At 39.7% G+C, this 16,403-nt stretch overlaps 1 protein-coding gene across 1 annotated transcript in view; it reads left to right on the top strand.

Annotated features, from left to right (window-relative positions):
- Window positions 1–16,403, top strand: part of GADL1 (glutamate decarboxylase like 1) — a 495,595-nt gene that overhangs the window by 364,733 nt on the left and 114,459 nt on the right. Inside the window, exon 12 of the mRNA XM_075315246.1 lies at window positions 1,773–1,972. Within this exon, the coding sequence (XP_075171361.1) occupies window positions 1,773–1,972 (200 nt within the window). The remainder of the gene's footprint in view (window positions 1–1,772; window positions 1,973–16,403) is intronic.

Genomic DNA, 16,403 nt, shown 5'->3' on the forward strand with positions numbered 1-16,403 from the left:
TCACCCCCATGCTTAGTTGTTGGTGAGATGATGTTTTCCTGAAATGTTTTGTCCTTTTTTCTCTACACATACCTTTAATCATTGTGGCCAAAAAGTTCTATTTTAACCTCATTGGTCCACAGAACTTGGTTCCAAAATGCACCAGGCTTGTTTAGATGTTTGTTTGCATACTTCCCGACTTTTTTTTTCTGATGACTCTTCCATGAAGGCCATATTTGTGCCAGTGTCTTTGAATAGTAGAACAATTTACCACAACTCTAGAGTCTGCTAAATCTTCCTGAAGGTCATGTACAGTCAAGCAGGGCTTCTGATTTGCTTCTATAGCAATCCTATGAGCTGCAGTCACAAAAAATTTGCGTGGTCTTCCAGACCTTATCAGACTTCTACTGTTCCTGTTCACTGCCCCTTCTTAATTACAGTTCAAACTAAGGAAAGAGCAACTTGAAAATCAATTGCTATCTTCTTACAGCTTTCTCCTGCTTTATGGGCCTCCACCATTGTCATTTTCAGAGTGCTAGGCAGCTGCTTAGAAGAACCCATGCCTGCTGTTTTTTGGCACAAAGTTAGAGGAGGATGGGTTTTTATAAAGCTGGGAAATTTGTATCACCTGGCCTTTCCTAACAGTGATAGTGAACAAGCTATAACCCTAACATACTAACTAAGGTCTGAAATCATGGTCAAAGTTATCTGAGCATGCAAATCTTCAAGGTTGCCAAAACGTTTGCATCAGACCATTTTCCTTTTTGTAATTTTTAAAATGTAAAATATGATTTCTTTTTATTTTTGCCAAAAATACAAAGCAAATGTGTCATCTTTAACTTTAATTTCATCTACAACTTGCCTAACTGTTTACAATAACAGTAATTTTCACCCAGGGTGCCCAGACTTTTACATACCATTGTGTGTGTGCCTGTGTGTATGTATATATACATGTGTGTATGTATACATATATATATATATATATATACAGATATATACAGTATATACATATACATGCGCTACTATTGTGCAATTATGCTCTGAGACCTCAAAGAATAACAATGCGTAATTGATTCCTATTAAATAAGTTTGATTCAAATCAAATTTTCTGGACATTTTCGTGCATCTTTGTGACCTGTGACTGATTTCGTAGTCTAATCTTTATTTCTAATGTAATGATCTTTTGAAGTTTTGTCAACCAATCCTCACTTGAGGGGATTTCTTCACTTGCACAATATTGAAATACTGTTTTATTGGTCACATATACTGTAATAATATAAATAACTCAATGTGCTGAAATAAGAGCTGAGAAAATAGTATCATGTACATTGCTGCTGTTTGTGTTACTTTACAAATAACTCATTTATGTATTTCAGTATAATAAGATATGTAGCTATATTAGGTGGAGAGGATGCAGCTTACAAATGGGCTGGGGGAGGGTGATGGGAGGCAAAAGCTCTTTATCACAAAAGAAGACATTGATTATATAAATGAAGCCCTGCCCAAGGGACCATGTTACAGATTTTGCAATAAGCCTAGAAAACTTAATCCTCCTTGTGTAATATCTTCATTTCTCTATTGAAGTCTGTGTATTTCAATACCCTCTGAAAGACTTTGTTCAGATCATATTTGAATTGACTGTAATGATATAAAATACACAGTTTAATACTGGTGATATCACAATGCAATTGTTAGACAATTTAGCTTGAGTTACAAAGACGGCAGTGTCCTAGTGTAATCAGAATATATACAATCCACTGTTATAGATTTATTATGTTTCCTTATCTTTTCAGGACTTGCTCAAAAGATGTCATTCAGCGGAAGCCTCCTATCTCTTCCAGCAGGATAAATTCTACGATGTTCGATATGACACTGGGGACAAGTCTATTCAGTGCAGTAGACGAGCAGACGCATTCAAATTCTGGATGATGTGGAAGGCGTTAGGGACCATAGGACTTGAGGAGAGGGTGAACCGTGCGCTAGCATTATCCAAGTAAGAGAATAAGATGTATTAGTTTGTCTAATTAATTTGTGATTACCAAACTTCAGGACAACGACCCTCACATGTGCCCCTTGTACACCATAAAACTTTACATCTCAAACATCACCAACAATTTATTTTACAAAACATAAAGCTAATGTGTATCCTTCAAGAACGTGGATGCAAGACTTGCGTGAAGCTAGGATATATTTATATGGTCCAGCAATAAGTCAACAGATCTTAATTCAATCATTCATCCTTGAAGGTTTTTCAGGGAATTTGTCAGGTAAGCTAATGTATGCCTAAAGCCAGAGTCACACTTTTGAGAGACTTTCGCAAGTCTCGCATCGACATCACTCGGCACGGCCTGTTGCCCTCCGGACAGGAGCATCTCAGCTGCATAGAAATATATGCAACCTACCCGCTCCTGTCTGGAGAGAGGCAGGCCGTGTCGGGAGATGCAAAGCAAGACTCCCACAAGTGTCTCGCAAGTGGGACTCCGGCCTGAAGACATGGTTTGGCAAAGTGCTCATGGCCAGCACACATGGAATGGATTACTTCTCCAGAATTATTTCATGAGAAATACAATTATTTATTGCCATAGACATGTCTGCAGACCTGACTATTTCACATTAACGCCTGAAGGACCGAGCCACTTTGTACGTTAATGACCAAGCCTCGTTTTTCAATTCTGACGAGCGTCACTTTATAGGTAATAACTCTGGAGCCATTTAATATGTCCCAGCGATCCTCAGATTATTTTTTTATGACACACTGTACTTCACAATCATAGTAAATTTAGGTAGATATGATTTGCATCTATTTATAAAAATATCTAAAATTTCACAATTATTTAAAGAAAAATAGCAATTTTGGAAATTTTATTTTTATTCTCGTAAAACAGCTAGTCATAACACGCACAATAATTAATAAATAGCATTGAGCACATGTTTTCTTTACATCAGCATTATTCTGAAAACATTTTTTTAAATTTTTTAAATCGATAGAAGGGTTAAACATTATCAGCAATTTTTCATTTTTTCCATGAAATTTACAAAACCTATAATTTTAGAGATCACTTCCCTTTTGAAGTGACTTAGACTGGCCTATATGTCAGGAAACTGGTAAACACGATCCTGTTTTAAAATTTGCACCCCTTAGAAGGTTTAGGTGCTTCCCAGGAGTTAATGCAACTTGGAAAAAAGTGAAAAATTATTATTTATTTACTTGAATATGTCTTTAGCCCCCAACAGTTTCTTATTTCTACAAGAGTAAAAGGAGAAAGTAGACACCACAGTTTGTTGCACAATTTCTTCTGAGTACACTGATACTATGTATAAGGTCGAGAAATACTGTTTGGATGCACTTAAGGGCTCGAATAGAAAAGGTGATGTGTAAATTTTGGAGCGTAAAATTGTCTAGAATAGATTGCGGAATCCATATTGAATTTATAGAGACCCCAAAGTGCCGAAACAGAAGAAACCCCCACAAGTCCCCAATTTGGAAACTGCACCCCTCAAGGATTTCATAGATTGGATTGATGACCATCTTGAAACTGCAAGTGCTTCACAGAATTTAATAATATTGAGTTCTGAAAATTTACTATGACTTTTTTTCCACAAACACTTTTGCCATTTTTCTACTGAGTCATGTAACGACTTGATTTTTGCGAGATGAGTTGATGTTTTTATTAATACCATTTTGGGGTGCATTATATTTTTTTATCACTGTCAATTCTGATTTTGAGAGGCAGAATGAAAAAAAAACAATAGTTTTTTTTTGTTTTGTTTTTTTTGCTCTTTCTTTATGCTGTTTACCTTGTGTTAAATGTGAAGCTTTTTTCATATTAGTATGATAACTTTGGTGCCATATTTATATAGGTGTATTAGCATTTGTTGCATTGACACAATAAAAAATATATAAGAAATTAAGTGCTATTGACCAGCACTGAATTGGGGTTTGCTTTTTGTGGCATATGATGAAATTCTCAGGGATACCATTCCCAATCACATGCAACATAATGATAGTGAATAAAGCGGAGGAGGGCAAGATGTACGACCAAATATAACATTATACTATGACTACACCCAGAATATATAAGCACAGACCAAGAGAATCAGGGGAAGAGGTAGTCATGGGTCACACATAGGACCACAAAATCAATAATTCAAGGGCACGTTTTCCTCGGATTCCACGCCAACCATTATGGGTGAGTCTAAGACAGGACTGTACTAATGTTCTTTTGACATTGTTTATTTCTACCTGTCTGCCTGTGAATCAGTTCATGATCCGACCCCCTTATGCACCGAGGATTCTTTATTGAAGTATAGCCCTGCACGATAGGACACACATTGAGGTGTCCCTTGATTGTTTACATGTTATATGGTTATGAGTGGGGCAACTCTTCATTCAGTATATAGGTGCATATAGGAGTCATTGCCATTCATGTTTTATATTGTCTATGATATTACTCCCCATATGGAATGTGGACCCATGTGTTTTGCATCAGTGACACAATTTAAGCCTGATCATTGTTCTTTCTAAATACCTTTGATATTGCTGCTGTACTGTCACTTTTTTGCTGTTCACCTTATCTAAAATAAAATATTTGCTATATTTTTGCAAAAAAAAAAAAGTTGTACATATTGAATTATTGATTTTGTGGTCCTATGTGTGACCCATGACTACCTCTTCCCCTGATTCTCTTGGTCTGTGAACATAATGATAGTGTTGTATTCCATTTTTTTTGTTCAGCAGTAGGTGGCAATAACAGTTTTTGTCATGTTTAAACATTTTTATTTTGTTAATGATTTTCACCATGGGAGTTAAATATTGGACAGTTTTACGGAGCCGGTTGTTTTGAATGTGGCAATACCAAATGTGTATTTTTTTGGTTTATTTTTTATTTTATAACACATGGAAATATAATGAATTTATTGGTTTAAACATTTTTATTGGTTTGTAAAAATATTAACACTAAAGAGAATATAGGGGAAATGAACTAAGGGAATAAGGAAAAGAAACTTTAATAAGAAAGTGGAAAGGAAAAAAATAGGGAAAAAAACCAATGGGGATAAACTATTAACATAGAAAGGAAAGACGAGCACAGCTATAATATCATAACCTACTGTATAAATGTAGCTCGTTTTGTTATACTATTATAGTTATATTCATGTAATACTTATAGATTACAAAAAAGTTAAAAGAATATGGTTAGTAAAATAAGTTATGTTCTTATATTTGCCTTGTAACCTTGTCAGGGTTTAAGTGTAAAGGCCCCATCGTGCGTGCGTCACAGGCAAATCGTTGCCCATGGCGAACAATATCGCTAGGACGCGTCACACGAACTTACCTTCCAAACGACGTCACTGTGGCGGGTGAACAAACTCTTTTTTAAGGGGGAGGTTTGTGCGGCGTCACAGCGACGTCAAACAGCGGGTCACCAATAGAAGCAGAGAGGCGGAGGTCAGCCGCATTAACGTCACTCCAGCCTCATTGCCGGAGGACGCAGGAACACTGTTGTTCGTTCTTCCCGGGGTGTCACACGTAGCGATGTGTGCTGCCTCAGGAACGACGAACAACCTGCGTCCAAAATGAGCAGCGATATTTGGAAAAGGAACGACGTGTCAACAATCAATGATTTTTGCCGTTTTTCAGATCGTTAGCGGTAGCTCGTAGGTGTCACACGCAACAACGTCACTAATGACGCCGGATGTGCGTCATGAATTCCGTGACCCCAGCTATATCTCGTTAGCGATGTCGTTGCATGTAAAGCGGCCTTAACAATTCGATCCTAGAGGGGAAATATTCGGTATCATATTTTCCGATAGTTTTAAACAGGATCTTGTTATAAGGATATTATAGTATGATAAAAAAGAAAGGTAATGTTAGCCAAACATTTACCACTGTTCTAGTCCTAATTTTAGACCAGTTATCATTCGTATTGTATTCTAGTACCAGTTGGATAAATACGCATTAAATGATCTGATTGGTAGTACCAATGATTGATATGGAGTCTTATAATTTATTTGTAATTCAGTGAGGTGAGGAAGAAGTCTTATTGCTTGAGAGAATATGAATTTTTCTTGTCGTAGTAAATCGACTGGTGAAATATTGGTTATTGAACCTCAGGAAATGCTTTTTTATAATCCAGTCAAGAAAGGAAGAATATCTGCCACTTTGTAGATTATATTTTTCATTTTTGTAGGAGTTCCCGTCCTTCTTCTGAGGATGAGAAAGAGAGGGTTCTTTTATTCTTGGGCTACTCAAAGTGTTGCTGTTGGATCTATTGGTATTTTATTTAGGCTCTCAGAACTTCTGTAGTACCTTGATATGATCTTCTAGCTGGGATATTTTTATTTAGATTAGTCTTTAAATAAAAGGAAGGAGTCTAATAGAGGTGAGAACTTTTTCAAATCTCTCGTCATGGCTAAATATATCTTTGTACCGTGTTAGCCAGTAGAGATAAAAAAAGTTTGTTTAAAAGAACTGAGTTCTCAGTAGTTGATACCTTTTAATGGCTAACTGAAAAGATGGTAATAATAGCAAGCTTTCGAGACTACTCAGGTCTCTTCATCAGGCATGGTATAACACAAAATCTGAAGAGTCACATATGACAGGTGGACGAGATGATGGGCGAGGGGTGCGCGCATAGTAAAGAGCTGTCCAGCGTGATCACCCCTGGCAACTGCAGCCTGGAGTGATCATGTGTTGCTGTATTCACTGCCCCCCGCGCATGATCATCAGCGATGGGTGCAGTGAATCAGTACACTCACCCGTCACCGTTCCCCTGCAGTATCGCAATCTCCTCCTGTCTGCCGGCCAGCTGATCAGTGTAAAGAACGGTGAGCACAGCGATGACGTCATCGCACTGCGCACCGCTAGTTTCCACACAGGTCAGCTGACAGGCAGACAGGAGGAAGAGCGATGCTGCAGACAACGGTGACAACTCAACACTCGAGCAGTGCTGCTGCCGGAACAGACGGGAGGAGGAGCGATGCTGCATGGAGCGAGGAAAGGTGAGTATAAACGTTTATTTTTTTGTGTGCCACATGTAGCCAGTCATATAGCAGGATGGGAGTATATAGCAGGATGGGGGTATATAGCAGGATGTATGAGAGTATATAGTAGGATGGATGGGGGTATATAGCAGGATGGATGGGGTACATAGCAGGATGGATGGGGGTATATAGCTGGATGGATGGGGGTATATAGCAGGATGGTGGTATATAGCAGGATTGGGGCATATTCCAGGATGGCAGTATATAGCAGGATGGGGGTATATAGAATCATGAGGGCCTATAGGAGGATGGCAGTATATAGCAGGATGGGGGTATAAAGCAGGATGACGATATATAGCAGGATGGCGGTATATACCAGGATGGGGGGCTATAGCAGGATGGTAGTATATAGCAGGATGGCAGTATATAGCAGGATGAGGGCATATACCAGGATGGGGGTATATAGCAGGATGGCAGTATATAGCAGGATGGTGGTATATAGCAGGATGGCTGTATATATCTGGATGTGGGGCTATACAAGGTTGGCAGTATATAGCAGGATGGCAGTATATAGCAGGATGGGGGTATATAGCAGAATGGTGGTATATAGCAGGATGGGGGCTATACCATGATGGCGGTATATAGCAGGATGGCAGTATATAGCAGGATGAGGGCATATACCAGGATGGCAGTATATAGCAGGATGGAGGTACATACCAGTATGGCAGTATATAGCAGGATGGCAGTATATAGCAGGATAAGGGCATATACAAGGATGGTGCTATGTAGCAGGATGGGGGCTATACCATGATGGCGGTATATAGCAGGATGGGAATATATATCAGGATGGGGTACATATATACAAGGATGGGGATCATATACAAGGCAGGAGGATCATTACCAGGATGGGGCACCTTAGTAGAGAATTTGGGGACATTACCCCCATAACAGTGTCAGCAGCAGATCCTCGCCCCATAAGTGTGTCATGACCACATTTTTTGCTTAAAAATTTATTTTCCTATATTCCTCCTCTAAAATTAGGGTGCGTCTTATAGTCCGGTGCATCTTATAGTCTGAAAAATACGGTATTTATTCAACTGTGAAGGTGCCACTGATTCAGATAGTTCCCTTATCTTTAGATTATTTCTACTTGACTTTTCTTCAAAACTTGCATTTTTCTGTCTTTAATACAGAAATTTCCCTTTTTCTTTTTGTAGCAATTTAAAACATCACTTTAGACAGCCATCTTCATTGGTTTTTCACTGTTGGAATAGTATGTTAAATGTAAGCCCCGTATCCCTGGTCTTATACTTGCTGCCATCTTCATCCTTTTTTGGTGCCACTCCGGTCCTGTTGGGCCATCTTGGGACTTTTGAGAGATATATAGATATATATATATATATATGTGTGTGTGTGTGTGTGTGTATGTATATATATATATATACTGTATATACAGCACAGACCAAAAGTTTGGACACACCTCCTCATTCAAAGAGTTTTCTTTATTTTCATGACTCTAAAAATTGTAGATTCACATTGAAGGCATCAAAACTATGAATTAAAACATGTGGAATGAAATACTTAAAGTGTTAAACAACTGGAAATATGTCTTATATTCTAGGTTCTTCAAAGTAGCCACCTTTTCCTTTCATTACTACTTTGCACACTCTTGGCATTCTCTTGATGAGCTTCAAGAGGTAGTCACCGGAAATGGTCTTCCAACAGTCTTGAAGGAGTTCCCAGAGATGCTTAGCACTTGTCGGCCCTTTTGCCTTCACTCTGCGGTCCAGCTCACCCCAAACCATCTCGATTAGGTTCAGGTCTGGTGACTGTGGAGACCAGGTCAACTGGCGTAGCACCTCATCACTCTCCTTCTTAGACAAATATCCCTTACACATCCTGGAGGTGTGTTTGAGGTCAATGTCCTGTTGAAAAATAAATTATAGTCCAACTAAACGAACAGGGTAGAATAGCACACCGCTGCAAGATGCTGTGGTAGGCATGCTGGTTCTGTATGTCTTCAATTTTGAATAAATCCCCAACAGTGTCCCCAGCAAAGCACCCCTACACCATTACACCTCCTCCTCCATGCTTCACGGTGGGAACCAGGCATGTAGAATCGATCCGCTCACCTTTTCTACAAAGACACGGTGATTGGATCCAAAGATCCAACCACCGTGTCTTTGTAGAAAAGGTGAATGGATGGACTCTACATGCCTGGTTCCCACCGTGAAGCATGGAGGAGGAGGTGTGATGGTGTGGGGGCACTTTGCTGGTGACACTGTTGGGGATTTATTCAAAATTGAAGGCATACAGAACCAGCATGCCTACCACGGCATCTTGCAGCGGGGTGCTATTCCATCCGGTTTGCGCTTAGTTGGACCATCATTTAATTTTCAACAGGACAATGAACCAAAACACACCTCCAGGCTGTGTAAGGGCTATTTGACTAAGATGGAGAGTGATGGGGTGCTACGCCAGATGACCTGGCCTCCACAGTCACCAGACTTGAACCCAATCGAGATGGTTTGGGGTGAGCTGGACCGCAGAGTGAAGGCAAAAGGGCCAACAAGTGCTAAGCATCTCTAGGAACTCCTTCAAGACTGTTGGAAAACCATTTCCGGTGACTACCTCTTGAAGCTCATCAAGAGAATGCCAAGAGTGTGCAAAGTAGTAATGAAAGGAAAAGGTGGCTACTTTGAAGAACCTAGAATATAAGACATATTTTCAGTTGTTTCACACTTTTTTAAGTATTTCATTCCACATGTTTTAATTCATAGTTTTGATGCCTTCAATGTGAATCTACAAGGATTAATGATGGTATTCAAGTAGTAGGGGCTTGTCAGTGTACCATTCACATGTTCTGTGTTGACTAGACTTACCTGCTCCCACTGTAGCACTACCAAAGGGTCATCTGGTGACTAGAGTGGCTTATACATAGTTCTGTTCTTGACATCTCCAACATCATTGGTAGCCATCATTCCTGCTCAGTGTAAATCCATTTTCATCAGTTAACAGTACTGAGGCCCACTTGTCTCTTATCCAGCAAGATGATAACATGTGCCTGTTTTTGTGGTCAGGTACCCTTGCAGGTCATGAAAAAACCAAAGAGATAAATTGTATGAAAAATACCCTGAATAATAATTAATAAAATGCAAGTGCTTAATAACAGGGTACTTAGTATATACATTTTTGCAAAAACGGAAGAAGCCATCCCACCTCATCATGGTGTACCCATCTTGGACTGTCCCTAACCAACTAAAATTAACCCTCTGGTGGGAACAATATCTTTAATAACGAGTTTGGGAATAATGTGCCTGTCAGGCGCAGGCTAGAAAAATACCTATTATATCTAATTTTTGCAATTTCAGTGATCTAAAAGTGATCAGAGACCTTCATAGGGATGCAATAAAAGAGACTACACATTATCAGGTGCAAAACAAACCCATTTACTCAACATAAAAGTATCAACTCTGAAATACACACATTTCAAAACTCCCACCAAATAGCCCCCAGTTATAACACATAACGGTTATTAAAAAGAGAAAAATTTGGCAAAAAAACATAATTTCAAGGCACCTAAAATAATATTACACACATAATTATTCAGAATTAGATCCTGAAGTTTCCCCAGAAAAAAACACATTTGCAGACCAAAGAGCAAGAGCAACCTTATAAAGTGTGATGTGTTCGGGAACAATGAGCCTGAGAAGCCAGCACAGGTATATCTGCCCTTCTGAAGCTCTGCAGACCAACTGTGGTATCAGGTTTCACACAGCAGTTGGAGTCAGGAGACTACCTGGAGAGAGGGGATTTCCAGAAAATCTGGTGAGGAGGGAGAAATGAAAGTAAAAGAGAAGCACCTGTCAGGCACATTAATCCCATCCGAGGTTTAAAACCATTATATATAACTGACTTGTTTCTATCAAAACTCCAATGTGAATAGTAACAAGTGGTCAGCTGGGTCCTAGATTAAATACACAGCAAAGTGAGAAGCAATTAGTTGTTCAGCCTCAGTATAAGGAGGCTGCACCCCCAACTTGCAATAAAGCAAGATAGCAGACAAAAAACACCAAAAAACTGAGCTGTAACAGACAATCCAGTAAACATGCAACATTAGAAGCATGTAAATGGCAGCATCTAGAAAGAGGAAGAGAAAAATTGTATGAAAAATACCCTGAATAATAATGAATAAAATGCAAGTTGTTAATAACAGGGTACTTAGTATATACATTTTTGCAAAAACAGAAGAAGCCATCCCACCTCGTCACGGTGTACCTATCTGGGACAGTCCCTAACCAACTACAGGTAAAACCATTATATATAACTGACTTTTGTCTATCAAAACTGCAATGTGAATGGTAACAAGTGGTCAGCTGGGTCCCAGATTAAATACACAGCAAAGGCGGAAGCAAAATGTATATACTAAGTACTATTATTAAGCACTTGCATTTTATTCATTATTATTCAGGGTATTTTTCATACAATTTTGCTCTTTGTTTTTTTCTTGTCTAGAGGCTGCCATTTACATGCTTGTAATGTTGCATGTTTACTGGTTTTTCTATTACAGCTCAGTTTTTTGGTGTGTTTTACCCTTGAAGGTCATGTAGCATGCAGACCGTACTGATGTAAATGTTTTGACTGGTCTGACATGACACTTCGGTGCCCCTCACCTTTTTTAAATGTGCTAGGAGTTGTGTGGCATTCATCCTCCAGTTTCAAAGGGTATTGTTCACAATTAAGCGGTCATTAGTATGAGATGTGGCTAAAGGACATCCACTTCTATGTATTTCTGTAACTCTTCAAGCTCCCTGTATCTCTGTTGCAACCTGCTGAAGACGCTATGTGAAACTCTAAGCTCAGTGGTCACTTACTTCTGAGAACATCCTCCTTGAAGCCTCGCAATGGTGAGGTACTGTTGATCAATAGGTAGGTGTTATCAAGGTCTCATGATGTCACAATGTGAACAGCATGATGAGGAGTACTGTTTAATTACCAATTCTAATTGGACCCAAAAATGTATTGCGTGATTTATGGATCCAACATCTGTCCTGAATTTTGCCATTAAGCTTCTTTTAAGTGAACAATAAGTTGTTCAAAAAGTATTAAATCATTGAATAATTGGACATATGCATTCAAAAGTTTAGAGAAGGTCAGATTAAGTTCACCTGCAAAGTGTAGAGTGCTTATTAAGATCATCCTGAAATTTTACCTGAAAGCCAAATATTCCTAACTTTTTGTGAGTAGTATATATATAGTGCTTTTAAAAATTATTCGTACCTTGTAGTGATTGTCGAACACAAACTATAAAGTTTGGGGCAAGTACCAGATACCTAGTGTCTGTGCATGAGCCCGAACGCAGACTTATCAGGGAAGTTTGGGTTCCGCCACTCAGATAATTAAAAAAAAGAAAGGGAAAAGAAAGAAATTAAGGAATAAAGCAGGACCTTTATACTTAACTTTCCCCACGGTTGTAACACTACTTCCAGGTCTGATATTTAACTCAAATACATATTCACTGCTTCCCCTACCCACCGTCATCTCCAGCATATGTGATTGATTGCAGTCAGACCATACCACCACCGTGTGTGACAGCATCTGTTATTGTCTGGAATCAAACACGCTGTCTACATTCCTATAGTTGTGTAGAAATAAATTAGTAAATAAAAAAATTTCATAGGGTCCCCCCCATATTGTGATAATTAGCGCAGATAAAACTGACAGCTGAAGGCTGCAGCCCACACCCAAGCATGTTATCTTGGCTGTGTATCAAAATTAGAGGGAGCCCATGGGGCTTTTTTTAATTATTTAAATAAATCATTTTTAAAATGGCAATTTTGATACCCTACCATGATAAAGTGGACATCTGGGGTCTGCTATTTTTAGGTTGAGTAGGCCCATAAATATTGGGCCCCACAGGCTAAAAATATCAGTCAGAAGCTGCCCAGAATTATCGCATCTATTAAATTCGACAACTCCAGCACTTTACTTGGTTCATCCCGATTACCCTGTTGAGGTGGCAATTGGGGTAATATAAGGGCTTTATGACAGCTCAAAGTTGGCAAAAATCCCTAGATTAGTCATGGGTAGGGGTCTATGAGACCCCCCATTAAATTCTGCATGTTCAGGCAAAAATAAACGCATCAAAACATGATCCAGTTTTCTTGCGATATTGATGCATTTATTTCCCAGGAGATGCAGGTTTGATGCAGGAAATTGATGTATATATTTCAGCACCAAATCTGATGTGCAGGTTCACCCATCTTTAATACCCTGTGAACGTTTCAATATTACTTTACTTTACAACCGCAAACTTAAATGTATTTTTTGGGGGATTTTATCTGGTATTTCAACACTAAACTAAGTAGCAAGTATTTGTGAAGGGCTCAGGAAATTACACATTTTTTTATATTTACAAAATATATTTTTAACAATTTTTACTTGCATTTGAATTCAGACCCCCTAGGTCTATACTCTGTACATCTTTTGCTGCAATTACTGCTACAAGTCTTTTAGGGTATGTCTCTATTAACTTTGCATGTCTGGAGGCTGACATGTTTTGCCAATTCTTCTTTTCAAAACATATCTAGCTCAGTGAGATTGGAGGCAGTACTTATGTGAACAGCAATTTTCAAGTCTTTCCATAGATTCTCAATAGGATTTAGGTCTGGACTTTGACTCAGCCAGTTACACATGTGAATGTGGTTTGATCTAAATCATTCCATTCCATTGTTGATCTGGCAGTAGTTTTTTTCTCATTATCCTGCTGAAAGGTGAAACTACACTCTAGTCTCAAGTCTTTTGCAGCCATTAAAGGTGGCTTTACACACTGCAACATCGCAAACGACATCGCTGTAATGTTACCGGTTTTGTGACGTAATAGCGACCTCCCCAGCGACATTGCAGTGTGTGAAACACATCAGCGACCTGGCCCCTGCTGTGAAGTTGCTGATCGCTACAAATCGTTCAGGACCATTCCTTGGTCCTTTGTTTCCCGCTGTGCAGCATGATCGCTAGAAAGTCTCAGTGTGTAAAGGGGACTTTACAGCAACTTCGTTAGCGACTTCCCTTTCAAAAAGCTGCTTTACAACATCCCCAATGACTAGCTAGTTCGTTCTGCAGGTCCGGATCGCTGTTGCGTCGTTGGCCAGGTCTGGCTGTTTGACAGCTCACCAGTGACTCACCAGAGACTTTGTAGCGATCCCGGCCAGGTTGGGATCACTGGTGGGATCGCTAGAAAGTCTCAGTGTGTAAAGGGGCCTTTACATGTTTTCTTCCACCATTGCCCTATGTTTAGCGTCATCCATCTTCCCATCAACTCTGACAAGCTTCCTTATCCCTGCTGATAAAAAACATCCCCACAGCATAATGGATGGTGGGGAGGATGTTTTCAGTGCAGTGCAGTATTAGTTTTCCACTACAAATAGAGTTTTGCAATTAGCACGAAAAGTTCTACTGTGGACTCATCTGATAATAGCACCTTTTTCCACATGCTAGCTGTGTTCCTATATAGCTGTTTGTAAAGGGGACTTCTTATAACTTGCTTTCAAAAACAACTTTCATCTTGACACTCTTCCATAAAGGCTAGATTTGTGAAGTATATGAATAATAGTTTTCCTGTGGACAGATTCTTCCCCCTCAGCTGTGGATCTCCACAGTTCCTCCAGAGTGAACATAGACCTATTGACTGCTTCTTTAATTAGTACTCTACTTGCTGGGGATGTTAGTTTATGTATTCAGGGATGCCATAGTAGATTTGTAGTTCTACCATACTATTTCATTTTTGGATGATGGATTGAACCATTCTCTGTGAGATTTTCAGAACTTGGGCTATTTTTTTTTTAATCTAACCCCAATTTACTCTTCTTCACAACTTTATTCCTGACCTGTCTTATGTGTTCCTTGGTTTTATGATGCTGTTTAATCCTTAATGTTTTCAGAAAAAGCTTCAAGGCCATCACAGAAAAGCTGTAGCTTTACTGAGAATACATTACACACCAGTCAACTCAGTTTGATAATTAATTGACTTCTGGAGGCAATAAGTAGAGTTGAGTGCGGTTCGAGGTTCTCCAGTTCTAGGCTCGAGTGATTTTGGGGGCTGTTCTAGATCGAACTAGAACTCGAGCTTTTTGCAAAAGCTCGATAGTTCTAGATACGTTCGAGAACGGTTCTAGCAGCAAAAAAAACAGCTAATTCATAGCTGGCTTTCCGCTGTAATAGTGTAAGTCACTCTGTGACTCACACTATTATGACATTTCAGTGTATAGTGTGCGTGAACAGCGCATTCAGATTACTGCTGTTTGGATAATGGCGATCACCATTTTTTTTTTTTCCTCGTCTTCCTTCCCTAAGCGCGCGCGTGTAATGGGGAGGGCCAGCATGTCAGCCAATCCCAGACACACACACAGCTAAGTGGACTTTTAGCCAGAGAAGCAACGGCATGTGTGATAGGATGTCCATGTCAAATCTCCCTGCATTATAAAAACGGACATTTTCCTCCAGCACGCCATTATCTGCCTTCTGCAATCTTGGTGTCAGACATCACTGGCGCAGCTCCGTCCTTTGTCCTATCGCCGATACAGCTGTATGCGCTCCATACACAGCGCTGGACAGCTTAGGGAGAGCACTTTCTATCAGTCCTTATAAGGGGTCATACCGGCAGGGTCAGAGCCATAGGTGACAGGTCCTGAAAACAGAGTTTAACAGCTACACAAGATGACAGCGTCTGTGTAGCTAAGGTCAGGGATTTCCTCGCTGCATTTCCCCATTAGGAGGGATAGAAAGGCAGGCTTCCATTCCTCTACCCAGAGACCCACAACCCTGCGACTGTCCCTCCTGTTTTGCACACTCCAACTCATTGTTACTAAGCCATTATACTAGCAAACACTGAGTGAACTTAGTGGCATCCTTAACGTGGCTGTTGGACTGCTGTATTGCCCCAGGAGTGTACAGATATTTGCAGCACGTCTGCCTGCATTGTACACTCAAACTCATTGTTACTAAGCCATTATACTAGCAAACACTGAGTGAACTTAGTGGCATCCTAAGAGTGGCTATTGGAATTCTGTATTGTCCCACTAGCGCAAAGATATTTGCAGAACGTCTGCCTGCATTGCACACTCAAACTCATTGTTACTAAGCCATTATACTAGCAAACACTGAGTGAACCTAGTGGCATCATAAACGTGGCTATTGAACTTCTGTATTGTCCCACTAGCGCAAAGATATTTGCAGCACGTCGGCCTGCATTGCACACTCAAACTCATTGTTACTAAGCCATTATACTAGCAAACACTGAGTGAACTTAGTGGCATCCTAAACGTGGCTGTTGGACTTCTGTCTTGTCCCACTAGCGCAAAGATATTTGCAGCACGTCTGCCTGCATTGCACACTCAAACTCATTGTTACTAAGCCATTATACTAGCAAACACTGATTAAACCTA

Source organism: Anomaloglossus baeobatrachus, chromosome 6 (genome assembly GCF_048569485.1).
Source record: "Anomaloglossus baeobatrachus isolate aAnoBae1 chromosome 6, aAnoBae1.hap1, whole genome shotgun sequence".
In the NCBI taxonomy this organism is placed as follows: Eukaryota; Metazoa; Chordata; class Amphibia; order Anura; family Aromobatidae; genus Anomaloglossus; species Anomaloglossus baeobatrachus.